This window comes from Oryctolagus cuniculus, chromosome 16, assembly GCF_964237555.1.
Source record: "Oryctolagus cuniculus chromosome 16, mOryCun1.1, whole genome shotgun sequence".
Taxonomy (NCBI): Eukaryota; Metazoa; Chordata; class Mammalia; order Lagomorpha; family Leporidae; genus Oryctolagus; species Oryctolagus cuniculus.
The window spans coordinates 33,248,732-33,275,934 of NC_091447.1; the positions used below are offsets into that span (position 1 = coordinate 33,248,732).

Genomic DNA, 27,203 nt, shown 5'->3' on the forward strand with positions numbered 1-27,203 from the left:
GCAGATATGGAGAAAACCAGAAACAAGCCTGCGAGGGACCTCTCCCAGTGGAGCCACACAGGCCATTTTGTTTCCCCCAGCACATGTTGTGATGTTGTGAGTGAAATGTTGTCTATCGGGATGCTTGCTAGAGACCCAGTGCCCAGGGTTTCTATTTGCGAGGCTGTTCAAGGCATGTGGGCACCTTTAAGCAGAACACCTATTCAAATTCCAGACTTCCAGAGGGAAAACCGTGTTCGTCATAAATCAGAGTTTCCACAAGCAGTTGAAGCAGAGTGAGGCACTCGTACCAGTCGTGGGATTAGAACTAAAATCCTGGGTTTCAGTGGGAACCTCCCGAAATCTACATTCACAGTCATTACCCAAGAGCCACCCTTAGAAATAGGATTTTCTTAGGCCGGTAGCCTCGGGCTGCTACGTAGACTTCATCTGCACACACTCCAGTGGGTATTGCCTAGGTGTGGCAAATTTCCATAATTTTTAAACTTTCTGAACTTTTTTCCATCTTGAAAATATAACACAAGAGAATAGAATAATTTTATGGAGATAACTTTGAATCAACTCAAAATAACTTCTGAGTAAATGGACCTGAAGACATCTACCTCTTTATTAGTAATAAATTATTTAAATGCCTCACAATTTGTACCATGGTTAAGAATCACTAACTGGATATATCTTTACTACACTTTGTTTCATGTAGTAACTAACATTTTTCGAAGATTTTTTTATTTGAAAGGCAGAGTGTCAGAGAGAGAGGGAGAGAGAGAGAAAGACAGACATAAAGATAGATGTCTTCCAGCTGCTGGTTCACTCCCACAAATGACCACAGCCACGTTACAGAAACCAAGAAACTGGAGCTCCATCCGGGTCTTCCCCATGAGTGGCAAGGACTCTGGAACCTGGGCCGTCTTCTGTGGCACATAACAGGGAGCTGATTCGGAAACCAGTGCTCCAATATGGGATGCCAGCGATATATGCAGAGGTTCCACATGCTGGACCACAACACCTGCTCCCTATGTGACTAATTTTGTTTGAAAAATACTTCAGTGACAGAACAGTTTTAAGAACTATATTCCTTGAAATCATAAATATACTTCCAATAACTTTGAAGCAATTTCCAACTATCTCAAAACAACTATAAACCATCAGACAAATGAGCTTATGTTTGAACCCATTCTCCTTTCCTCCCTCTCTCTCTCCTCCTCTCTCTGTCTTAAGAGAGCACAAAATCATACATTCTAAGATAGCCTCAATTAAATGAACAATTCTATTGCCAAAGTCAGTCTCTCTGACCACATGATTTCTCAAAGGTCTCCCCTCCAGTATGTACTCTGGACCATGGAGGTCGTATTTCCTTTTACTTCCCTTCATTCTCTATCTTCTTTGCTGTCTTAATTATCTCCATTCTCTTTATCACTCCTAATGCTCATTCATTATCCTCTCTCTTTACTCGATGAGGTTCACATTTAATATGAAACTAGAGCCCTTGTTTTCCTTACCTCTCTACCTTGTAGAGGAATTTGACACCTAGAACTGTTAAATTTCCAAAGTTGATTCTCCTTCGTCTGAGCCCACCCTCCTGTCCCAAAGTGGCCCTCATAACCCCTTTGTCTTGATCTGCCTTAGGACACAAGAAACTCAGTCCAATAAGGGCCACTGGTCCTCTCATAAAATATGTAGTGACCAGAATGCCTACTGGACTGGTGTATTGCAAGGATTTCTCACCAAAACCCAATGTAATATAGGCCAGGAAATGCTCCGTCTAGTGAGTCCTGTAGAAATATCAGCCCATGTTTGTAATAATGTGAAAAGTAGTCTAAATATTGAAAAAATGTTCTACTTTTTAATTGACTTTTCTCTTTGGATAAGGCCTGATGTGACCTATAACCTCACTCAACTACATTTTAATCAAAACACCCTTTTGTTTTATAGATTTCCAGGCCATGGGGTTGAAGAAAGGGATGTTTTTCAATCCAGACCCTTACCTGAAGATATCAATTCAGCCCGGGAAGCATAGCATCTTCCCTGCCCTCCCTCACCACGGACAGGAGAGGAGATCCAAGATCGTGGGCAATACCGTGAACCCTGTGTGGCAGGCCGAGGTGAGTGTCATGGACCCTGGAAGAAGGTGTGTGTCGCAGGTGAGAGGACCGACTGGAAGCAGCCATGTGCTTTCCTTTACCCTTACAGAGCCGCAGACTCTGCTGCTCAGTCCGTGGCTCTCTTGGTCTTAGCATATGCCCTACCTGGGTTGCAACTCTTGAAATTCTGGATTAAGTCCCTCCAAAGAGCACAAGGAAGCTTGCTATTGCAGCTCCACTTAGTAGGCTCTTCTGATTCTGACCCTGCGCCTGCACGAAGGACACCTTTTCTCTGTCCTCCACGTAAGAGAAGGAAGAGAAGCTCCACAGCTCTTCCCATGCGTACGGTTCTTAAGTTTGGCACTGTAAATGTAGCCCTTGAGACCAGTTCCAGAGATTCTAAACCCACCAGGTGCCTGGCACAGGTAAATCAATGAGCTCTGTAGTATCGCTGTTTGGGCTGCATATTACTCGATTTAGATGGGAATGAAGCCTGATTCTTTATCCCATCTTCGTTGTTTGCACAGTGCTAGGCAGCTTGCTGAAGTACTGATGAGTTTGTTTTGTCTAATAAAGCCTCTTCTAACCTCCTCCATGTGCCTCCTTTGCCGATCAGAAGTTAAGAGTTTCTTCAACAAAGTTACCTGTCGGGTTTGCCCTCATAATGACTGAGCTGCTCTTGTAATCATGCAGAATTGTCACAAAGCTTTAGCTTGAGGATAAGACCTACAGACTATATGGTTGTGGTTTGGGGCAGGGAGGCTTCAGACATGAGGTTGGATGCAATATAATCTAGGTGTTATGATGGGCCCTGCGGGATATCCCTCTTGGAGGGATACCCTCATCTCATATCAGAGTGATCGGGATCGAGTCCTGCCTTGGATTTTTACCCAGCTTCCTGCTGGTGCACACTCTGGATTGCAGGAGATAAAGGCTCATGCACCTGGGTTCCTATCACCCAGATGTGAGACTCAGATAGAGTTCTGGACTCTCACTTTTAGCTTGGTCCAGCACCAGCTATTGCAGGTATTTGAGGAATGAAACAATGAATGGCAGATCTCTCCTTTCTATCTCTCCCTTTTATGTCACTCTTCCTTTCAAGCAATAAATCTTATAGATATGAGTATATGTATGTGTGTGTGTGTATGACTTTACAGTCACCTGAACCTGGTTCAAAGCCCAGCTTGACCCAGGAGTAGTTTTGTAAAGTTCAGAAATCATATATTTTCAATCTAAGCCTCATATTATTCTCATGCATCTGTTATGGATGGACATGTACATCCATCCAAGGCACTTGCTTTGGACAAGATTCCTTCCTTTATATTCAGAACAGATCACTTCTGATATAGAACTTTCTTCCCTAAGAAGAAAATATAATTAGATGTTGGAGAGCAAAGCTTTTTCATTGTCTCTTAAATTCCAACACCTACTTTTTTTAAGATTTATTTATTTATTTGAAAGGCAGAGCTACGCTGAGAGAGAAGGAGAAGCAGGGGGCGGGGGGTGGGGGTGTCTTCCACCCGATGGTTCACTCCCTAAATGGCTGTGATGGCTGAAGCTGCACCAATCTGAAGCCAGGAGCCAGGAGCTTCTTTTGGGTCTCCCATGTGGGTGCAGGGGCCCAAGGACTTGGGCCATCTTCCACTGCTTTCCCAGGCCACAACTAAGAGCTGGATCAGAAGCAACACTGACTTCTTGGACTTTATTACCCCCCTCCCAGAAAAAGCTCCCATACAGCATTGAAGTGGACATTAAAGAAATAGAGTTGTACTTAAACTTCCCACTACCTCTAGGTATCAACAGATTCTAAACCACTGACAGTACCACTATCATGAAATAATAGATCTTGAGTTATTTGTCCATTCAGCATTGGCTATTCTCACCCATTTTTCTAGACTCTTTGTGGATTTCCTGGGGATAATACAAAATGCCATAGGAATTTATAGTATGTGAAAGACAAAAGCCTCTCTTTTCTGAAAAGCTTTAGAGCAACCTGTTCAAAGAAATTTGTTTATAAAGAATGTCTATAAAACTCAGTACCATCAGAAATGTTTTGGCCTAAAGCATTTATTAGAATTCACTAGATGTCCACTAGAATCCACTTTATGTTCTGAAATTATTCCTGACTCTTTGATCCCAATGGTTTTGCTCTGACAGGACACTGGCAAACCCTCATTGGTCCTGGGCTCCAGGCTTCCTCTGTTCCACCTAAAGTTCAAGTTATTCTTCTGAATAGAGTCTCATCATGTAGCTCTGGGACCAGGCTCAGAGCGAGGATAGCTGAGTTGTCAAATTAAACAGCTAGTAGCAGTCGGAACTTGGAATTCAGCCAAGGTTTGTGTGGGCAAAACTGTACTTCTAGCCCCTAAATTATATCACAGTCCCCAGTGCCCAGATGTCAAAGGCAAGTTGCTCTGCAATGTGTTCAAGGCCATTTCAGTAGCCCAGTTAGGAATGTATCCAGCGGTAAACCAGGAGAGTCTGCCCAGCTATGATTGTTCTCCCAAACAGCAAGTCTGGAGGGAGGTGATCCAGTCAGTGCAGCTGCTGAGGGAGCCACCAAGGGACACCAGCTCTCTGAATCTGCCTGCTCCACTACTCCCAAGCAGGCAGCTTCATCCTTAAAGTCTTTGGTGTTAAAGTCCCAAGTGCAAAATCCGAACAAGAAGAAAGCAGAAAAGTCTCTCTTGCTTGCGCATGACCTCACCTAGATGGGAAAAGCTAGTGCTTTCCTTTCGCGCCTCTGACGGGCAAGGCAGCGGAGAAGGTGGTTGAACACAGGTGTCGAATAAACCAGTTCATAGCGTCTGACGCTTCCGTCAGCTTCACTCACCGCCTTTCACCTCAGACTTTATGCTAAGGCCATTGTCTAGTTGCTGTCCACAGATGCCTTTGTGCATTCTTTTTTCACATGTTTTGTCTCTGCTTATATCTAAAATGTGCCTCCTGGAGCCAGCACTGTGGCATAGCAGGTAAAGCGGCTGCCTGCAGTGCCAGCATCCCATATGGGCGCCATTTGAGTCCCTACTGCTCCACTTCCAACCCAGCTCTCTGCTGTGGCCTGGGAAAGCAGTAGAAGATGGCCCAAGTCCTTGGGCTCCTGTACCCATGTGGGAGACCAGGAAGAAGCTCCTGGCTTCGGATTAGCTCTGTCCATTGTAGCCAATTGGGGAGTAAACCAGTGGATGGAAGACTTCTCTTTTTCGCTCTGCCTCTCCTTCTCTCTCTGTGTAACTCTGACTTTCAAATAAATGAATAATCTTAACTAACCCTTCCACCAATTCCCACTCAACTATCGAATCTTGGCTAAAATACCACTTCACGCATGGGGCCCTCCTTCTCTCCCTACCTCTGGGCCTCAGGAGGAACGTGTTTCCTCATAAAGACTCTACCATAATGTCATGAGGTTGCCTGTTATTTGCATCTCTGTCTTCCCTACACGGCTTTGAACTGCTCAAGGAAAGGAAATCATGTTTAATTCACCTTTCCTGGAATCCATAAATGATAGGTTAGATAGGGCTTACTATGCCAAACAGAATTCTGAACATTTTACGTAATCAACTCATTTAATCCTCACAATAACCCTATGATGTGTGCATTATTATTCCATATTTAAAAGTAAGGAAAATAAGGCACAGAGAAGTTAAGTAATCTTCCCCAGATTATGTGGCTAGTAAATGGCAAAACCAGAACTTGAACTATTTGGTTTGCCTTCAGAGCCTGTTAGTGGCCAGTTTTGTTTGTGGGTGGTTGTAAATGGATTTTGGAAGAGTGTCCATGGCTTACACCAGGTACTCAAAATTACTATGACCAACCCTCCTTCCATTTAAGGAGCACTTGCTGAGAATATAACTCTGTAATAGAAATAGAAACCACTGGAGGAAACAAAGATGATTACAAGAAGAGTTCTCCATTTAGTGGTAGGAGACAGTGCAATGAAATACATGGTCTAATCAATGATGATGAACAAAATGCAACAGAATACAAAGATGAGAACATTGAAAGCCAGATTGAAGATTTCACAGAGTACGTGTTACTAGACTTGGTCTTGGCAGGGAAGAGACCCTCTTCAAGGTAAGGGGGGGCACCCAAGCTGAGGGAACAGAATGTATAAAGGCACCGCAGTATCCTGCAAACGTGTAGGGTCCATTGGAAAGTGTCAGGTGGTTGGAGCTTGTGTTGTGCAGACAAGTGACCACAACTGGGCTGAGCTTAATCCATCTGTGCATGTCCAGCTTGAATCTTTTATCCTTGACCCATAAAAGCCAATGCTGGCTTCTGGGTTGCACATTGCATCTTGGTGAGAGAGGTAGTGATTCCTTGCTCCTACAGAATTCACTCAGGTATTTATATTTTCATAAGTGTACTTCAAAAAGTTTGTGGGAAAATGGAATTAAAGATGTTACTTTGGTACAAAAGATTTTTCAAATCTGTGCATACTTTTTTCATAGTATGTATTTCCATAAACTTTTTGAAGACTGATTGTATGAAAAAAGATTTTCCATGTTTATGACTAACATGCAAGGCATATCCAGTGAAAATCATTGAAGCTGCTTGAACCGAACAATGAAAATACCATGAATGTACAATTTAAATGCTAAAATTAGTTTCTATAGTTAGTGTTTCGTTAAAAATCTTACATTTTTTTTCAAATTTATGTAAATTTAAACTTGAAACACATTTTCTAATACATGTAAAATCTTAGCAAAATTAAATTTCTATCAGAATTTATAAGTGAGAAGGGAAAATTAAAAGGAAGATATATTAAATGTAATGCAAAAGGAAATAAATAAGAAACTTGCATGTTGATTGATCAATCTTCTTTATTATTACTATAATTACAGACTGTTTTCACCCAGGGAACATTCTCCTTGATTTTCAGGTCTAGCTACTTTCCTGGATGGATATAATGAGCACTTATGAGATTACAGTTACACAGAAAAGTTAAACAGACACAGCAACTGAAGAGATTCAGGTTATATATTCAGCGTGCTCATGTAGAGAGTATATTTAGAGCTATAAATAAAATAAGGAAGTCCTAAAAGCAGGTTTCCAGGAATATCAAGTTGATTGAGCAAATATCCCACTCTAGCCTGAGGTCATGGTGTTTGCTAGCCTCCATCTCATTGTTCTCACCTCTGCCTTCCAAAGCTGAGTGAATTAATCCCCAGGCACACAACATCAGCCTGCACCAGTCTCATCACAAAATTAGAAGATTAGACAGACAACGCTTTGCTCCTGGAGCTTATATTTTCATGTAAGAAAACAAAATGCAAAATAAAGTAAGTTAACAATAGGATTTCAACAGGAGACAAATAATAGGAAGAAAATATCAAACTGTTCCATGATACACATGACTGAGACGGGCTCCCTTGGAAAGCAGTGATCCAGAATGGCCTTGCTAAGTTACCATCACATTTACTGAGAAGCCAGACATGCCAAGGCCTGGTTAGAGCTGTCTTTCAGATGCAGGACACAGCTAGTCTGCAGGCCTGAGTGCAATGAACGTGCATGGTTAAGCAAGCAGAACTGTTACTGTGCTAGAGCGCGTGAGTGAGGGACTGTAACATGAAGCTGGAGAGAAGCATCTGCCAGCATCTTGGGAACCATAAAGAGGGGCTGGATTTTATTCTGCATGTGATAGGAAGCCAATGGTGTATTTTTAGTAGGGAAGCAACATGCTCTGATTAAAATTTTATAAAAACTTTCCTAGCATTGTGTGTGGGAAGGATGATGGAGAATCAAGAATGGAAGGAGTCGCTTTTTGCTTTTGGCTCTGACGGAGCAGCACATGGTACACTTACTCAAAAGCAACTAAGAAGTTGGATAGAATGCAAAACCAAAATGCAATTGTCGGCAGGCAGCTGGCCTCGCAGTTAAGCCCACATCCACGTCAGAGTACCTGGAACTCAAGTCCTGTCTCTGCTCATGATTCCAGCTTCCTGCTAATGTGGACACTGAGGGGTCCTGGCTCAAGTGGTTGGGTGCCCATCACCCCCTAGGAGACTTAGATTGTGACCTGGCCTTGCCCTGGCTGTTGTGGGCATTTAGGAACTGATTCAGTTCTCTCTCACTTGTGCTCCTGCTCTTTCTCTGCCACAAATAAACAAAATTTATAAAATAAAAAGCATTTGCGATGATAGAAAAAATTTCAAGAGGGCCAACTCTCTGCAGCTGCTTCGTAGAGAGAAGGTGGACATAAAGCAGAAGATCCAAGAGGAGGTTGTTGCAATTTCACAGTACTCAAGAGACAAAACTTGAAGTTCTAGGTCCTCCAAGTGGGAGGTACCCTAGCAAAGACCTGGGTGCTGCTAGACCCCTGGCCCGGATGCAGTGTAGGATTAGTGCAAACCAGCAGCAAAAATCCTGGCAACAGCTCAGACAGCTCAGTCAGTCCCAGGTAATTAAAAGAATCTGACACCAGTGACACCAGAACCAGACCCATGGATGGCTTATTATTATTATTTACCAAGATAAATTTTAAATACTGTTTAATATCTTTTTCATCTTAAGGAATGAAATGTAAATAATTAAAAGATAACTTTAAAAAATACAAATACAAATTTAAGCAAAATCTTCTCTAAAAATCTTTGGGTTAGGGGCCAATGTAATGGTATAGAAGGTTAAGCCTCCACCTGTGGTGTCAGCATGCCATATGGACACTGGTTTGAGTCCTGGCTGCTCCACTTCTGATCCAGCTCCCTGCTAATGTGCCTGGGAAAAGCAGCGTGAGACAGCCCAAAGACTTGAGCCCCTGCACCCACATGGGAGTTGTGGAGGAAGCTCCTGGTTCCTGGCTTTAGTATGGCCCAGCCCTGGCTCTTGTGACCATTTGGGGAGTGAACCAGTGAATGGAAGATCTGTGTGTGTGTGTGTGTGTGTGTGTCCATCCATGTATCCTTCTCTCCCTGTAAATTCTGCCTTTCAAATAAATAAATATTTTCAAAAAATAAAAATATTTGGGTCAACAAAGAAATCATGGCAAAACTAGAAAATATTGTGAAATAAATGACAATGAATACATGATATATCTAAACTCATAGGATGTGACTAAATCAGAAAAGAAGGAAGATTTAAATTAGTGACCTGAATGTACATATGAATTAACTACAAAATTCAGTTTTGCAGTACCAAGAATGATTGGTTTTTAGGAATTATATAGGAGTTAACTAAATCTAATTCTTAATTGAAATTGGATGTCCCATAAGGAAATGTGGACATCCTTAGTGCTACTGAGCAAATATTTCTGCAGTCCACCTCCCAGCTGGGTTATGCTGGAGGATTGTACTTCCTGATCCGTGTGTCTGGCTAGGGCATGGATCTAGTTTTGATGAAAAGTTTTGTTTAGAGGCTAATGTGTTTACAAGAGGAAGGCCCTAAGGAACTCTCTGTGCCTCTGTCACTGTGACTAGCAACGTTTGAATGTGTGGCTGTACCATCAGCCCACAATAGGAGTGTGGACAGGAAATGCAATTTCGCTATCTTATATCACTGAGATGTGGAAACTGGCTGTTAGTGCAGCCTGCCTTAGCTCATGCTGACTGCTGCCCAGCATACTTTATCTCTGTAAATAGATATCAGCTAAAGTTGAAAGAGTACAGTCAGGAATTAATGAGAATAAAAGTAAATCATGATATATTTTAGTTGTTCACAGCACTTGATTAAGGTACAGTAATACTGAATGTTAATCAGGACTTCTTCCTCCCATGCAGATGGGACGATGCCAATATTTCCCCTCTTTAGTCTTCTACACTCTCACTGTTGGCCAAGCCAACTTCTGGTGGTCACAGTGTTGCTTTAATTGCTGTTGCTTTCATTTTAAAAGTCACATCATATGCTTTTGAACAAATGAAGTAAAATGTAAAAGACTGACTCCTTCGAGTTCAGAGTTTGGAGTGAATACAAAGTATTATCAAACTTTTAATAATCTCTGCCACTATAACCATGAAAAATATATTGTTTGTGTTTGAAAGTGCATGTCTTTAATTATACATGAATTTGTGCCTGTTCTTTCTTTATGACTTCTTTCCTAGTCAATTATAGTGAGGTCTGGGTGGCAGTCTTTCTCTTGAATGTGTGATTTTTTATATCTCAAATCTCAGAGAATAACCCTATTTCTGAGTTCGGAGGAAGCATCTCATCATCACCCCTCATGTACTGAATAAACAAGGCTCACAGTCTTGAAATCTAAGACCTTGAAATAAATATATTGCAGCTGCGTGTTTGACAATGTCATCAAGGCAGATGGACGAGGAATTGGGCAGCCCTGGAACTTCTCATTTAATTGATGTGACATATTGTTTTGTTGTAGCAATTCAGTTTTGTGTCCTTGCCCACCGATGTGCTGGAAATTGAGGTGAAGGACAAGTTTGCCAAGAGCCGCCCCATCATCAAGCGTTTCTTGGGAAAGCTGTCAATGCCGGTTCAGAGACTGCTGGAGAGACACGCCATAGGGTAAGCCTGCAGCTGAGAGCTCAGAGTCACCAGGCTTCAGCCAATAAGCTCTGCCCCAGGGAGGCCTGCAAGCTGCAGGGGTGTAATCTCATGGAGCATCCAAGTAAAATGGCTTTCTTATATTCCCTGGCTTCTCCCATTCATTGTGTTGCCTGAGCCGCAACATTCAATTAAACAAACCCTTTCTTTCCCCTTATTTGTGTATCCTGGTTACTTATATAAAAGGACAAAAAATCCTTAGCAGTGTTAAAAGAAGTCTTCAATGAGGCATTTTCTTGTATAGTTGGTTTTACTATGAAGAATGCTACCTCACTCATATGCCTGCCACATGTGTCACATTTAATCAAATGTGACATTTCCATAGGTTGGAATGCTAAGTTATCATAGAAGACACTAGAGTAGAATATCATAGAAGATACAGAATTTACTAAAAATGCTAGATAGTATGGATGAAATTTTGGAAGCAGGAATTTTCATGGAATGACTGATACTATGTTTCTTTCAATTGTATAAAAGAATATACTTCTGTGTTTTTTGCCTTTTACATTCATTTCTACCCATGGTTCTTGTTAATGTAAACTAAGACCAGATAAATCCTTATATATGATATGTATTTCCTCATGTAACAACTATACTTGAAAACATTGGGTATAAGTCTGACCATAAGCCTATGGAGCCCCTGGAATGATATCAAAGAAATGAGAAAGATTGTGCAGAATTTGCAAGTGTCTTCATTTGATGTTCTTTGGATTTTCAGAAGGACTTTGGTATCATTAATAGTTAGCATAAGGGCATTTACTTAGAACCCTACAGTCCATGTGAAGTCATGTGCACAAAAGTATGTCATTAACTTCAGCCAAGGAAGTTGACACTCACAGAGCTGCAGCCATTGCCAGACACAGTGGTCACACTTTCCATGTGTGGTTGAATGGATTAAAAAAAAATGCATGTAAACTATGTAACAAAGTCACTGGTACATAGCAGGAACTCAAAAGGGAATGGTTTTCCTTATGGTTTTTGTTATTTCATTTTGTCTTCATAATGCACTTGTGATTTAGGCATTGTCACCACTCCTCCACGTGAGACACATGGCTCAGAAATGGTAACTACCTAAACACAAGGGTGTGAGTGACAGAGGCATAGCAAAAGCAAAAGGCACACCTGCCTCTCTCCAAAGCCCAAGGGTGCCCCAAACAGGATCTTCCCAGGATTCCTGAGACTCATTCTCTTGTCTATCCTTAATCATACTTTTCATTTCTATCCTTCTCTTCCCTATTGTCTTCTCTCACGGCTGATAACATCTCTTCCAAATGTTAGGCTAGAGGACAAAAAGAGGGGTGGATTCTATTGGGTTTTATACCCAGCACTGAGCATGCTGCTGCTTAACCTGTGTTAGATATTCAGTTTGCACCTGCTGAACTGAACTCTCTCCTGCTCACTGCAGCCACACAGAGAATCCACCTGCTCTTCCATGCTGAGTATTTTTCATAAGCCAAAGCTGGTGGCTCATTTCTTCTTGTCATTGTCCCCCTCTCCTGCTGTGGAAAGTCTGCCATGTTCCCAAGGGATGGTCTCCCCTACCAGAACAAGATTAGCTGTGATTTTCCTAGTATTCTTGCCCTTGTCAGGGAAAAGGAAAAGAATTGATAGAATGAAATAGAGTTTAATGGCTCTCCACAAAAAGGCAATAGCAAGCCATGGAGGTGTCCTGATGGGATGGTAGACCATCCTCTAGTGGCCACAGGAAGCCAGTCAGTGAAAACAGCCCACCAGTCTTGTTATCCTCCGTCATGGGGCAAGTGCATTTCCATAGCACTGGATGGGCTCTGGAGTGCTGACTGTGATAGTATCCTTTGTTAAACGTGATGTATTTACCTCCAAGGCATGCAATGTCTGGCACTGTCCACTGCTCAAGGCACACTGGAAAAAGTGTGATCAGCAGAGGACATCCATGCCCTTTTAATTTTCTCTGTGCTTTAAAACACAGGGTTTCTGTAAAAAGACCAGGTAGCAAATATTTTAGGCTTTACAGGCCACGTGGTCTCTGTCCAAACTACTCACTTTTGCCATTGTGATATGAAAAGTCACTACAGATACTTCATAAACTAAAAAACAAGGTGGGCCAGCGCCGCGGCTCACTAGGCTAATCCTCCGCCTAGCGGCGCCGGCACACCGGGTTCTAGTCCCAGTCAGGGCGCCGGATTCTGTCCCGGTTGCCCCTCTTCCAGGCCAGCTCTCTGCTGTGGCCAGGGAGTGCAGTGGAGGATGGCCCAGGTGCTTGGGCCCTGCACCCCATGGGAGACCAGGAAAAGCACCTGGCTCCTGGCTCCTGCCATCGGATCAGCGCGGTGCGCCGGCTGCAGCACGCCGGCCGCGGCGGCCATTGGAGGGTGAACCAACAGCAAAAAGGAAGACTTTTCTCTCTGTCTCTCTCTCTCACTGTCCAGTCTGCCTGTCAAAAAAAAAAAAAAAAAAAAAAAAAAAAACCAAGGTGGTATTCCAATACAACCTTAATCCATGGGCACTGAAATTTGACTTTGATACAATTTTCCCATGTTACAAATTGTTACTCTTCTCTCATTTTCTCTTCCAACCATTTACAATGTAAAAAGTTCATGGCTATACATAAACAAGAGGTGAACCAGATTTGTAGTGTTGTAGTGCTGACTCCTGCTTTATAATATTCAATAAGGATTTGCTTGCAATTCTGCATGCTTATTGGGCACATGTACTTTACTGTTTTTACCTTAGGATCATCTTAGACGTGCAGCACATCTCCTCCTATTTTCAGGACATCCTGGGCTTACACTGTGCACTGATGTAGCAAGCATACTATGTCATCTGCAGGAGGAAAGATATTGACCAGCTCTGTTGGTGCCTATTTCTTTCTAGGGATAGGGTGGTCAGCTACACACTTGGCCGCAGGCTTCCAACAGATCATGTGAGTGGACAGCTACAGTTCCGATTTGAGATCACTTCCTCCATCCACCCAGGTATTTTCAGCATGAACTTCATGTCTTGTCCTAGGCTAGTGTCATACTACGGTTCTTTTCTCTAAAATACAGTAACCAGAGTTCTTTCCAGATATGTCCTAGGCTTTGTGGTTCTCTATCTTCTCCATTTGAGGTGTAGAAGCCAGAGATCTATTCTGGAAACCGAGTTGCTGTCTCCTTAATTCAGAGGCTCCTCTTCATTCTTGTGGCCCAAAGGTAGAGGGTTAGACAGTGGGATGGGGGTTGACAGGGGAGTCCTGTTGTATCCAACATTTTACTCCCAATACCCATGTAGGAGGTGCTCAGTAGTTGTTTGAGCATTGCACACACGAGGAAATCAATGAATGAATGAGAATCTTTCTACCTAGTAATTAGACGTAACTACCTAGTAGCTGAAAAGTACCATATTATTTAAGAACTGTGATTGTGCAATGGATTTTTATTCTAATATTACCAAGAAAATGAAATATCTAAGACAGAAAATTTCAGAATCATCCAGTGTTCACTTTTTGATGCCAAAATGTATCTCTGAATAAAACTGTTGAGATACCTCCTAATCCCACTTTGGCTGTCTTCCACAACCCTCATACTAAGTGTAGACCATGCTGAGAACTGATAGGTCCTTCTGGGCTACATTTATGCGTCCCTGTTAAATCTAACGAAGTCATTGAGAACTTAGAGTCTGGAGTTTATCACTACCCATGCATGAAGTTCCTGTCCCACTGTTCTACACCCAACATGCAACTCAGATTGTAAGAAAACACCTCACCCATCTTACCCTTTCAAGTTTACCCTTTTTCTATATTCTTAGTATAAAACTCACTGTTTCTTCAGTGTAGCCATAGTGACAGGTTTACAGCTAACCAGAGAGGTTGTTTTTCCCCAACTAATTAATTGCACTAGTGCAATTCAGATTGGGAGATGCACATCTGGCAAGGTTCTCCTTGGAAGGTCAAGTTAAGCAGACTTCAAGGTTGCCGCTCCTTGAATGGCTGCTTACTGTGGAGACCGTGTTTCATTTTTTATTGCCCTAAACTGCAAATACTGGGAACTTTCCAGCTTGAGCTATTGAATGAGTGCAGTTGCTCCCATCTGTCACCCCACCCTTTTCTTCTCTCTAGCTGCCCAAGAACCCGATCTGTCACCATGCAGGACCCAGGCACAGGAGCATCCTGGGCAAGTAGATTAACCTTGTCAGGGCTCCTGGAGGAACTATCCATAGCACCACAGCCCTGTTTCTGTCTGTCAAGCCATGTCACAAACCTTGTTGAGCACCTACTAGTGCCCAGAATTGGGGAGGAGCGAGGCTTTGGATATTTTAACCAAAAACTAAATCCTCTTGAACCAGAATTCTGAAATATATCCAAGACTGCAAGCTGTCAGAAACATAAGGAGAGATCATTCTTTACAGAGTTTTTCAGCAGAGATCTGGCAGAGAGAAACCCCGTTCAACCTCTACACCCAGTATCCTGATGTGGGAAATCCCTTAGCCGTGGTGAAGTAAGCAGGCATATAGGTTAAAATTGTTAGATTTGTGAACTGGAAGGCCACGCCTTGGCCACACCCCTGTGTGACCTCATGCACCTACCTGATGCCTTTGCCAGCCCCTGAGTGGCCTCATTCCCCTACCTAGCCACACCTGGGTGGGTTAAAAGCCAGGACATGGTGTGGCCCGGCCGGCTCTTCTTCCCTGGCCTCTTGTCAGGAGGAGGCTTGGTGTAGCCCCGTGCCTCTAGGGTGCATGGCCTTCAGGCCATGTGCTCTAGGCTTCCTGGCCCAGATACAGGCCTAGATGCTCTTCCACGTGGCTGGTTCCTGGTGCTCGGTATGAACCCCATATTCACCTCTCTCTCCTAAATAAAGCTCTCACTCTCCTATGCATCTTTCTCACTAAATAAAAGCCTAAAATGTACCATGCTGCCCTGTTTATCTGTGCCAGTATTTAGAATTCTTCACTAAATATTAGGCAAGAACCCTCTAGGGCTTATTAATATTGGGGACTTAGTAATAAGCCCGTGGTGAAATCGTATAGCACCCCAGATTCTGGTAGCACATGTGGCACCCCGGATAGCATTTCTAGGGAACTTTAAGGGGCCACATTTCAGTGTAAATTTTAGGGGGGTCTTCTCCGATTTCAATGGTGCACTGCGCCGGCAGGAAGGGATGATTTGCTTTTCTTCTCGCCCACAGATGATGAGGAGATCTCCATGAGCACGGATCCTGAGTCGGCGGGGAATCAGGACAGCCCCAGGAGCAACCTGGTGGGAGGCAGTCGTGAGGACCCCGCGTGCGAGGCGCCAGAGCCCGGGGACAGCTCCAAGCCAGAGCTGCCCAGTGAGGGGGGCGCGGTCGGGGATGGTTCCGGGAGCCAGAGCCTGGAGCTGGCCGGGCCGGCTGAGGCAGCGGCAGGCACCGCCGAGGCTGGAGAGGGCGGCGCGGTGTCTGTGGGGCCTGAAGGGGTAGGAGAGCCTCTGGCCCCGGGGCAAGAGGACACCCAGCCTGGCCCAAGTGCAGAAGAACTGGCCGAGCGGCTGGACCTGGGGGAGGAGGCTCCTCTGTTGCTGCTGGAAGACGGTGAGGCCCAAGGAAGCCCCGAGCAGCCTGGCGCAGAGGAAGTGGAGACCGAGAGCCAGGCTGGAGGCGGGGAGGAGGAGAAGGGCCCCGAGGAGGAGGTGGAGGAGGCAGAGGAGGAGGAGGGGGACGTGTCCACCCTGCAGCCGGGGGAGGGCAGGCTGCAGCTGCGGGCCTCGGTGAAGAGGAAGAGCAGGCCGTGCTCGCTGCCGGTGTCGGAGCTGGAGACGGTGATCGCGTCGGCGTGCGGGGACCCCGAGACGCCGCGGACCCACTACATCCGCATCCACACCCTGCTGCACAGTCTGCCCGCCGCGCAGGCCGGGGCCGCGGCCGAGGAGGACGACGGCGCCGAGGAGGAGTCCACCCTCAAGGACTCCTCCGAGAAGGATGGGCTCAGCGAGGTGGACACGGTGGCCGCCGACCCGGCCGCCCTGGACGACGACGACGGAGAAGGGCTCGGGGGCGCTGTGCCAGGCACGGGGCGCCCTGGCCCCTCGGGGGACGCGGGCCCGGACGGCGACGCTCACCCGAGCACCGGCAGCGAGAGCGACTCGAGCCCGCGGCAGGGCGGCGAGCACAGCTGCGAGGGCTGCGACGCCTCGTGCTGCAGCCCCTCGTGCTACAGCTCCTCGTGCTACAGCACGTCCTGCTACAGCAGCTCCTGCCACAGCGCCTCCTGCTACAGCCCCTCCTGCTACCCCGGCGGCAGCAGGTTCGCCAGCCACACGCGCTTCTCCTCCGTGGACAGCGCCAAGATCTCCGAGAGCACCGTGTTCTCCTCGCAGGACGACGACGACGAGGAGAACAGCGCCTTCGAGTCGGTGCCGGACTCGGTGCAGAGCCCGGAGCTGGAGCCGGAGTCGGCGAACGGCATCTGCGCCTGGCCGGACGAGCTCTCGGGCACCCCGGGCGGCGGGAACGCGGCGAGAACGGCCGAAGGCCTCGAGTCGCCCGTGGCCGGGCCCAGCCACCGGAGAGAAGGTTAGACCTCAAACCTGAGCAGAGTGAGGCTGGGACCAGCCGGGGGACACAGGGCTCCCCCGCGCGGGTCACAGACACGGGGGCGGGGGCCAGTGTGTCTGCCCCGGGATTGCCGAGGCGATGTGTGCCTGTCTGTCGTCTCCGTGTGCCTGTGTCTCTGTGCATGATAGGCGACACCACCTGCTGTCCCAGATGCGCACGAGGCAGCCCAGCGATGCGGTGTGAGCGTGCCCTTGTATGTGTGCTACCCCTCTGTTTGACCTCAGCAGGAGGACTGGTTAGTGTACCTTGTCCTTTTGGTCTTAACAGCAACCCAAGCGCCAAGACCAGTATTGAATGGGATAAGCGGGAAATAACCGGCCATCACCGTGAGGTCAATCACGTGTAAACGTCCGCCAACTCCCCCACACATGCAATAAATGTTAATGGTAGTTGAAGAGCACAGATTCTTTACCTTTGTTTAGAGTTGAGCCCATGTATGTATGGATACGTAGCCTACACATATTTGTCATGGTTTCTGTCTGCTCAATTCTCCTCCTTGTTGTTGGTTTTGTTTCCTTTGTTGTCTCGTTGTTATTGTTGTTGGCTATTTTTGCTAATGGAAGGAAAGTATACCTTGAATACATAAATCACTTTGTTGCAAATACGATTCTAACCCAATACCTGCCACTTTCAGTTTTTAAAATGTATTCTGTGTTTTAATGAAAGACGGTCCCTCTTGGTCATGCCTGGGGGATCCTATGTCACATTAACTTGCCTTTCTTTATCCAGGACTGAGAACCATCTTCCAGTCAAGTGATCATGAAATTTCGGGGTGGGGGTGGGGTGGATGGAAAGCACTAACATGGAGTAATTCAGTTGTTTCAAAAGGGAAAAACATACTTTGGACGTTTTGCTGTTCCGCTGTTTAAATTAGACTCCAAACAAAAAGTGATGGCTTTCTCTCTAGATTGTAAGCTCATCAAGGGCCAGAATTGTGTCTTCTTTCTGTTTGAATTCTGAGCACCTGCAAATCTTCTGAACAGGAACTAAAGTGAGCATAAAAACTAATTTCAAGTATTCACCAATGCCCAGTACTGCATTTCGGAGGAGAGAGCGAGGGAAGGTGGCAGCATAGGGAAGTTGGTGGAGAAAAAAAAAATCATCACAGGAGGAAATAACACCCTGGTGAGGGGCTGGTGGATTCCTTCCTTTAACAAAGACGTTTCCAGTGCCTGCTTTGTTTGAGGCCAGATGCCGTGGGCTGAGCACAGGAGGATGGAGTGGCACCAGAAGCCCCCCCCCCCCCAGTATTGCAATGTAATTGAAAGAAGGAAAGAACAGTCGGAGATTCCCACAAGGGCCACATACAGGAGCTGGGGGGAAGTTTTGGGTGAAAGTGTGGCAAATTTTTTCTATAAGGGACCAGGTAGCAAATATTTTAGGTGTTGCGGGTGAAGAGGCAAAATCAAGGAACTGTTCCCATGCGAAAACTTTTCTTTTTTTTTTAACATTTGAAAGTGTAATAACAATTCCTAGCCCAGAGCCCTACAACCTCTGTTTTAGCCCATAGAGTATTTTGGCCCCAATATTGGAAGAAAACCCACACATGAATCATTGAAAATTGGCTTGGCATAAATTTATACACAAGTATACTTAAAAAAAAAAAAAAAAGACTTCATGCTCTTCAGGGATTAATGTTCTGCAGTGGAGTGGGATGGGGGAGGCAGGGCAGTATTTCAGGCCATAGTGGAAGTCTGCATAGGACACTTTCTCGATGGATTTCTGAATTCCTGAGTTCTGCAGACGGTACACTCGGAAAAGGCTGAGAAGCACCTGTGTGCCCCTCTATGGCAGATATGATGGGAAATAACAGAGACGCCCGAGAGGGACTGTTGGTTTCATGGACACCGGGCACACATGGGCACCTGACTTCACACAACCAGTCACGCTCTCCTCAGTAGGGCCTGACTTGTACTGTGCTCCCTCACTACCAGGTTTCACGAGAGCATTTTCTTAAGGCAAGCAGGGCTTCAACACAGCTGCCTGCAACCACGTGTCTGTTGGTGCCTTGTGCATATGTAGAAGTCACTATTGCTCCCTACCCATGATTTCTAGACTCTTATTTCTTTAGGTATAGAAACTGCATTAGATTAGCCAAGATAGAGTTGTTGCGTGCATACTCACTTAAATGAGTCTGCGGCAGTTTTTGGAGGAGCACCTTTTTAGAACATGGGGCAGTTTAAGTCTGAACTGACAATTGTAGAAGCAGTATTTATGAACTTTCTCCTTATTTTCCTGCCATAAAAACCTCTTTTTTAAGCTCAATTTCAAAGAGCTTTTTTTTAAAAAAAAAAAAATGCTTCTATGGAAGAATGAGAAGAGCAATGTGGTAGTGTGTGTGTTAGTTCAGTCCCTGCCTCCGAGGTGGTCGTCCTGGGTTTTTATGCAGTCCTGTCATTCCCTTACCAAGTTACCTCATTGCTCGATCGGTTTGCTCAGGTGCAGAATGGGTACAATTGTAGAATCTGCTCCAAGGGTTATTGGAAGAGTTAAATGAGATGACACCATAAAGTGGGCTGCCTCTCACAAGAGTAAGGGCTCTTCCAGGCAGGTAAACAGAGACCAATATTTGAGGTTGTCTTGCATAAAGCATGCAAAACGATCCTTCAGATTTACAGTTCCTGCACCATGTTATCCAGGGAAAATGTTGCATCAGATGTAAGTCACTTTGCTCGAATTAATATGGTAGGCAGTCCCTATTTTTCTGCAGTTTGCTCATGTTATTTATAAGCAGAAGAGAAGTTCAAGGACCTCATGTGTTTTTGGCTGAGAATACATTTCCTTCTCTGGGGTTCCAGCAGGTCCGAGCACTCGCTTTGTGTCTGATGCAAGGGTAATTATGGGTCGTTGCGGCCTCGTGCAGAGTAGAACCGCTTGCTTTTTTAAGTGCACTCCATCCATTCAGCTGGCTGAAAAGTGTCAGTCACATCATTGCATTTGCTTGGGATTCACAAGCAGCTGGGGTCAGCTCCATTAACCCCTGGCAAACAAGAATATTGTATTTCTACTAGCTTGGAGGAGTAATTAACCCGATTGGTTGAATTAATTACAATGAGGTAAGTTTGCTGTTTTTTTAAGAAACTAAATTCAAATTGAAGCAGCTGATGACATAACAACTGTAGTACTGCTTTTCTTTATTTCATCTGTGACACTAAACACACAAGGTATGTGCTTAAAGACAGAACTCATGTTTGAAACAGTAGCCTGTCCACAGTCTGCTGGCCCAAGGACCACCCTCCTTGATCTCCATTGGTGTCCCCAAGGACCCAGAGGTTTTGAGTGACACACTAGAGTATACACAGGAAACAACATTAAATTTTTATTTATTTTATGTTTTTCACATTTAAAAGGGCCTTTGTTCTTGAATATATCTCTCTTTTTGTTTGCCAGTTAGTCCCAGGAATTAAAGTGCAAAATTAAGCCCATCTTACTTCCCTCCTAATTAAATTTTATTCTTGATCAATTCTATGGTACTAGTGTGAGAGGAAGTAGTCATCCTTTCCATGTATGGACATTCTAGGAAATACTCAACCATTGAATATTTGTAAACATCCCACAAATATCTGAACCACTGTCTTTACAGTGTCTCTCCTTTTCAACCCAAAGGGTGATGGAACACTTGCTGTTGGCATTAGCCATGGAGAAAAGAAAAGATCCAAGCTTTGTCCTCTGGCCAATAAGGGATTTTTTGACCAGCATAGTGTGAGGCAGGCAGAAACCAGTATGGAAGCTGTCTTCTGTCTGGCCCTGCTAGTTCTCCAAAGATTAGGAGCAATGGCTTCTGAGTCTGTGACTTAAACAGCAGGTGCTGTAGGCCTTCCATCCACGTGGCCACTCTACTCACCCCAAAGACATCATGAAACAAAAGCACTTAAAACATGGTGCGGTTCCTTACAAATCTGAACTTACAGCATAGAATCCACATCGATAATAATCTGAGGCATGCATTCTGTGGGTAGCATGTTCACTTCTGCATTTCTCCCTGTCTGCTCTTCCTCTTCCTTCTCTCCTGCTTCTGTGTCTCAAGGTTTCCTGTCTTGGTCTTCCTGCTTTTTATCTCCTTCCTTTGTCTCTTGTCCATTTTGCTATCCAGAGCGCCCTGACTTACTTATCTGGTTCCTCCTCAAAATAATGTGGCACAGCCATAAAGTCCCACAGCACCTCGGTTCCCCACCCGGTCCCTTGACTTTCCTACTCAGGAATTTGCCTTCACCACCCATCAGCTCCTTGATTCCTCTTGGAAAGAAACCATCTGAGAGCTTCATTCTGGAAGAAATTTTTATTTTTTTGAAAAATGGCTTCTTTGCAGCCCTCTGATGAAACCTATCTAAATGGGGTAAAATTTTGCACAAGCCCACTGAGTTTTTATGGGACCTGACAAATGCTACACTTACCCAAACAGGCCTACCTCCTTCACTGGACTAAAGGCAGGCTCTACTAACTTTCTTTTGTGTTCCTTTCTAATGCCACCTTCACTCAAGAAAATTCAGGTGGCTACAGACAGTCTCTGATCCTGCATATTGTTCTGGGGAGCACAGACCGTTTGTCAAGAAGAATTTGGATTTTTTTTCTTCGTGTTTTTTTTTTTAATGATCCTATCTCTCATAAATTACTGTTTATGTAGCAAACCACACACAAACACACACACACACACACGCACACACATTTCCCACTCTTTGGGTGTTGTTTCCTGAAATAGTTTGTTTTACAATCATGCTTTTTTGATGAAGTTGTCACGGCAATGAATGAACCTGAATGTCTTGACTATCTTGTCCATAGGTGAATGTCCTAGACTCCATAATTCCCAGCCAGTAAGCCAGCTTCCTTCCTTGAGGCCTGAACATCATCACTACCCAACAATCGATGAGCCTCTTCCACCAAGTAAGCTTTAGTTTTAAAATCTATGTCTTACTCTTCCTATGAAGTCTAAACAGGTCAGTATAAATTTGTTATGTCAACATCCAAACTCTTCCCCAACTCTATACCTCACAGAGTTATCAAAAATCAACATGACACCTGTACAAATGGGTGTGGGTTTTTTTTTTTTTTTTGACTATTGGTTTCAGTATGTGATCTTGAAGAGACCAATGAACATTTTCAGTGTCCCTCAATTTCTGAAATGGAAACGATTTCTTTATAAGATTTGACTATTCCTGAAAACTCTTCATGACCCTTAGGTCCCAAATATTATATTTAAAACATATATTTAAAGACATAGGATTCTGTTTTTCTCCATGGGATATGTTAAATCATGGGCACCCCTATGTAATTTAAAAAATTCAGCCCTTTGGGCTCATGAACTTGCAGTTGCTTAAATGGGTAATAGCTCCAAATTTCTTTTATAGTTTTTAGGGTTTTCCAGGAAAAATATTCAGGATAAAATACATTATCATCTTCTCCTAGCTACTATAGTCATAATTAATAATTATCTGACTAATTATCTGAAGTTTGAAAATTCATTTACTTTCTCAGAAACTCAGTATTTTCTCACTTGTAAAATAGAAATACAATGTCCTCACCTGTTAAATGTAAGTTTCAACTAGGCAGTCTCCAGCACCATCCCAACTTTAACCCTATAATGTTCCATTTAATAAGTTTATAAGAAGGAACCGACACCACTTAGCATCAACATATGTTCATGAATTCTAGAACATTTCTCTTTTGTTTTAGGCTTGTTTTTCAATAAAAGGTAACCGTTAAGACTAGATAGATTTTAAAACCTCAACATCTTTCTAGGATGCAAGGAACCAGTAGTGTTTCTTCACACATTCTTTTGCCTGTGCTTACAATAAGTAGTAACAGTTTTCGAAAGGAGAAATGCTTATTTCTCAACTCATCTGTTCTTGGTAATGAGATGTATTTTGAATGAACACCACTCTTCTCCCTATTTAATTGTATTTAATCAGCAAGAAAACAATAAACATTTTTAATAAGTGTACTATCTTAAAGGAACACTATATTTGTTTTTCAGGGATCAAGCCAAACATTATCTCCTTTAATTTTAGATATTTGATTTTGCTATTTATATTTTGATTTATGGGTATTCCATAAAGGAATAGTAATGTTCAGTATCACTATAAATAGCTTCTACTTAGCACTTACCTGAAAAAGATCTGTATCATGTGCTGTCCAGGAAAGGGACATTTTCCCACAAGAAATTACCCATCAATTCCTAAGTGCATAAATTGACTTTGAGTCCATGCAATACTAATAACTTCATATCCATGCAGATGTTATAAGTAATTTAACATAAATTCATTTGAAAATAATTACTTAATATAATCTACTTACAATAATTAGAGTGATGTGTTTTCTGGCTAGGTTTCAATTTTCCAGCCCCACAACCTTGAAAAATATTAGAAAGCTGTTAGGAAATTCTACTGATGGACTTGTTAAAGATACTTTCACCTAGTACATGAGTGATTTCATTGCTGCTAGTCATTCATTGAAGACATATTTGCTGAATGCTTACTGTGTACTGTGTACTAGATACTGTGTTAAGTAAGCAAAACAGATCCCTGCCCTCAAGCAAACACTAGAGAGATAACAAACAAAAAAATAGCAAAGGAATTAGTGTACATACTAGTTGGTGACAAGTGAGATGGAAATATAAAAGTATAGCAGAATAGGACTTTGTATAGGAGGTGGTGGCTGGTTGGCATTTTCAAACAGAGTGATCAAAGCAGGCTTCATTGGGAAGGCAATACTGGAAGGGATATTTATAGAATTGGGAGTTATTTATAGAAGTGTTAGGGAAAAAGAGCTTTGCAGGTAAAGGCAAGAGCCACTGCCAGTCCCTAGGTGGAAACACCCTGGCAGGTTTAAGGAATAGGAGACCAGGGCATCTACAGCAGACTGAGGAAGGGAGAAAGCAAGAGGTGATGAAGTTAGGAAGATAGCAGAACCCAGATCACTAGGGCCTTACAGATCAATCATGGGCTTTAGTTTTTACGCTGGATGAAAGGGGGCAGTGCAAGACTGTGGGGTTTTCTTAAAGATTTTACTTATTTACTTTTTATTTAAAAGAGATAGAGATCTCCCACTCACTGGTTTGTACCACAAATGCCCACAACAGCTGGGACTGGGCCAGACTGAGGCCAGGAACAAATAACTCAATCCAGATCTCCCACGTGAGTGGAAGGGAATCGAGTACTTGAACCATCCCCTACTGCCTCCGAGAATGTGCACGAGGAGGAACCTGGAATCAGCCTCACAGCCAGGACCCAAGCCCAGATACTCTGCTATGGAATGCAGGGATGCCAAGTGGCATCTTAACACTAAACCAAACGCCCACCACAGTGCGGGGCTTTAAGCAGAGGAGTGACGTTGTCTGACTTAGATTTTGAAAGGTTTTCCCTAGTTGCTATGTGGAAAAAGGATTTTGAGGAGAAAGGACAGGCGCTCAAGATCCAACAGAAGACTCCAGTGACCTAGGACAGAAATGGTTGCAGCTTGAGCCAGGGTGGGAGCAGTGGAGATGGTGCGACATGGTCAGATCCTGGATACATATTTTGAAGGTGTATTTGATAATAGATTTGATAATGGATGATAATGGATGTTAGAGAAAGATAGCAATCAAGAGTGACCCAGGAGCTTTATCCTGGCAGGATGGTGTTAGCCCAACTAAAATAGGAAGGAAGGCTATGAGTAGAGCCAGGTTTAGTAGGAAAGATCTGAAGCTTAATTCTGATCATTTCATATTTGAAATTCATCCAGATAGTGACACCAAGAAAGCAAGCAGATGTGTTTCTCGAGTTAAAGAGACAGGTCTAGACTTTAATCATCGTATTGCATTTGCTAACGTTTTTCAAAATACATAATTTTCCAGTTTTTTGTTAATGTAATAACTAAATATACATTACGTGGCTTTCCACTATTCTTGGACCTTATGAAAAACATATAATTATAACAATCTAGAAAGCACAATAAATATAACAAAAAAATAAATATAACATTTCAGAAAGCACACTTATAATTTCTAATTATACTTACCTATTTTTCCTGAATATTTAAAGAGTATGTAATTTTTCAAAAGTAGTGTATAATTAGCACTGCACACTGCAGATGTTTAATATATTGATAAGGGAGTCTGTCTGCATTTCTATGAGGGATTTGGAAATAGAAGCTCTTCCTGTAGCCCCCATAGGACAGGGATATATATCACTCAGCACTACCATAGTTTCCAGTTCATACTCAGTGCTAAAAGAAGGTTTTTTTTTTTTTTTTCAGTTGAATTAAATAGCAACAATTGGCTATTTCCAGTTTTACTCAAAATCAATTTTACTCAAAATCTCCTAAAACCTATTTATGTACTCACATTTTTCCTTCAATTTATCTATAAATTAAATTTAGTGTTTGGTATTTTAATTTCCACTGGAAATTATTTGGCAGTCCCTCAGATCAGACACAGCCTATAATGTTCACAAACAGATAAACCACACACATAGGTATCAAAAAATATCAAGTATATTTTTCATTAAAAATTTGGAAGTTGCTATGTCATTACCTGAATGGTAAGTTTTCAACGGAATTGTTAATATCTGACCTACTCCCCAAAGCTATAGCTTTCCTCATGTAACAGGCTGGTTTTTTCCCCCTTGACAATCATTTTTGCTTTTTTTATTTTGCTCTAATACATTTTCGGCATAACTTTATCATGATGCTGCTATTTCCACCATGTTTTTACATGTGAATTCTAAAAGCTTTGTGCATCTTTACAGCAAACATTGCTCCCATATGTTAAGCTGAGATATGAACACTTTACTTCCAGCTCTTTGAGTTTTGAGGATTTTTTCATGTACCTCACTGTACCTGGTCACTACATGTGTTATGTAGTGGATCATCTACGCTTCTACCTTTTAGTTTTGTTTTTTGTGCTTAACCTGGGAAGCAAAGGAATTTATCTTTATCTTGGGCTCCCTCTACTGTTTGGAATGGTTACTTACCAACAAAGAGCTATTAAAAAGTTTGGGTGTTTATTAGTAGTGTTTATTGAGTTGGTTGATTTAGTCAGAAATATTTGGCAGCCACAGGTAATCAAATATACACTGTGGATTTACAGTTTTTCAAATGGATATGTTGGAACTGTCAGTATCAAATTCTTCTATTCACCCTTTCAAGAGAGAAAGCAATCAAGTAAATTTATTAAGTCTTAGAAATCATCTGAAGTTGTAGGCACAGTATTTAGGACTAAAAGTAAAGCTGGTTTTAACGTGAGGACCACTGTTCTCTCTACTAATTCCAGTAGATTTAGAAAAGAGAAGGTTCTCTAGCATTAGTGTTAGCTCTAAACAGAGGACATGCCCAATCTTCCACAACTGTCATTAAAGAAAGAACTTATCAGATTTTTCTCTACACATCACTAGAGTTTTAACATAGGTCATAGCCAAGGAACCACAATTACTGTTTAAAATGGTATAGCAGAAAATCTGAAACCAAAAGCTCATTTCTGGAATGCTTGATTCCGTGCTCGTGAAACCATGGTAGGTAGTAAGGGTGGTGTCCAACCTTCGGCAACAAACCAACGGTGAGTTCTACCTACAGAAGACCTGGTAGTGGTATCTGTTTCCCAGGGGTCTGTCGTTGTCTTTGATTTTTCCTCTTGCCTTTTTGTTAAACACTAGACTGGGAAGCTCGAATTGACAGCCACGGGCGGGTCTTTTACGTGGACCATGTGAACCGCACGACCACCTGGCAGCGTCCGACAGCAGCAGCCACCCCAGATGGGATGCGGAGATCTGGGTCCATCCAGCAGATGGAGCAACTCAACAGGCGGTTGGTGATCCGTATGCAATGAGCTCCTATAAATCACAGTGACAGGAGAGTGACAGCTAAGGAAACTCCTCTTAAACTTTGCTGCTCAGGTTGTAGGAGGGTGCTAAGTAAATAACTATCTTAAGAAACTTGTTCATAGTACATACCTGCATAAGGAGATTTAGAATTTGGTAGCAGGCGATAAGGTTAGCTGAAGTGTCATTTAAAGGTGAGGACTGCTCTGAACTTGTCCATGCTCCAGGCTGGAAAACAGGAGTTCTTAACCAGGAGCCTATGCCCCCGCCTCCCCCAGTATATTTACCAA

At 43.4% G+C, this 27,203-nt stretch overlaps 1 protein-coding gene across 9 annotated transcripts in view; it reads left to right on the forward strand.

The window, feature by feature from the left end:
* HECW1 (HECT, C2 and WW domain containing E3 ubiquitin protein ligase 1) overlaps nt 1-27,203 on the forward strand; it is a 407,022-nt gene that overhangs the window by 272,312 nt on the left and 107,507 nt on the right. For all 9 annotated transcript variants that reach the window (XM_051852912.2, XM_051852913.2, XM_051852914.2 and 6 more), the window contains 6 exons: nt 1,933-2,102; nt 10,393-10,535; nt 13,428-13,528; nt 15,719-17,083; nt 21,905-22,006; nt 26,749-26,899. In XM_051852912.2, coding sequence (XP_051708872.1) covers nt 1,933-2,102; nt 10,393-10,535; nt 13,428-13,528; nt 15,719-17,083; nt 21,905-22,006; nt 26,749-26,899 — 2,032 coding nt within the window. The remainder of the gene's footprint in view (nt 1-1,932; nt 2,103-10,392; nt 10,536-13,427; nt 13,529-15,718; nt 17,084-21,904; nt 22,007-26,748; nt 26,900-27,203) is intronic.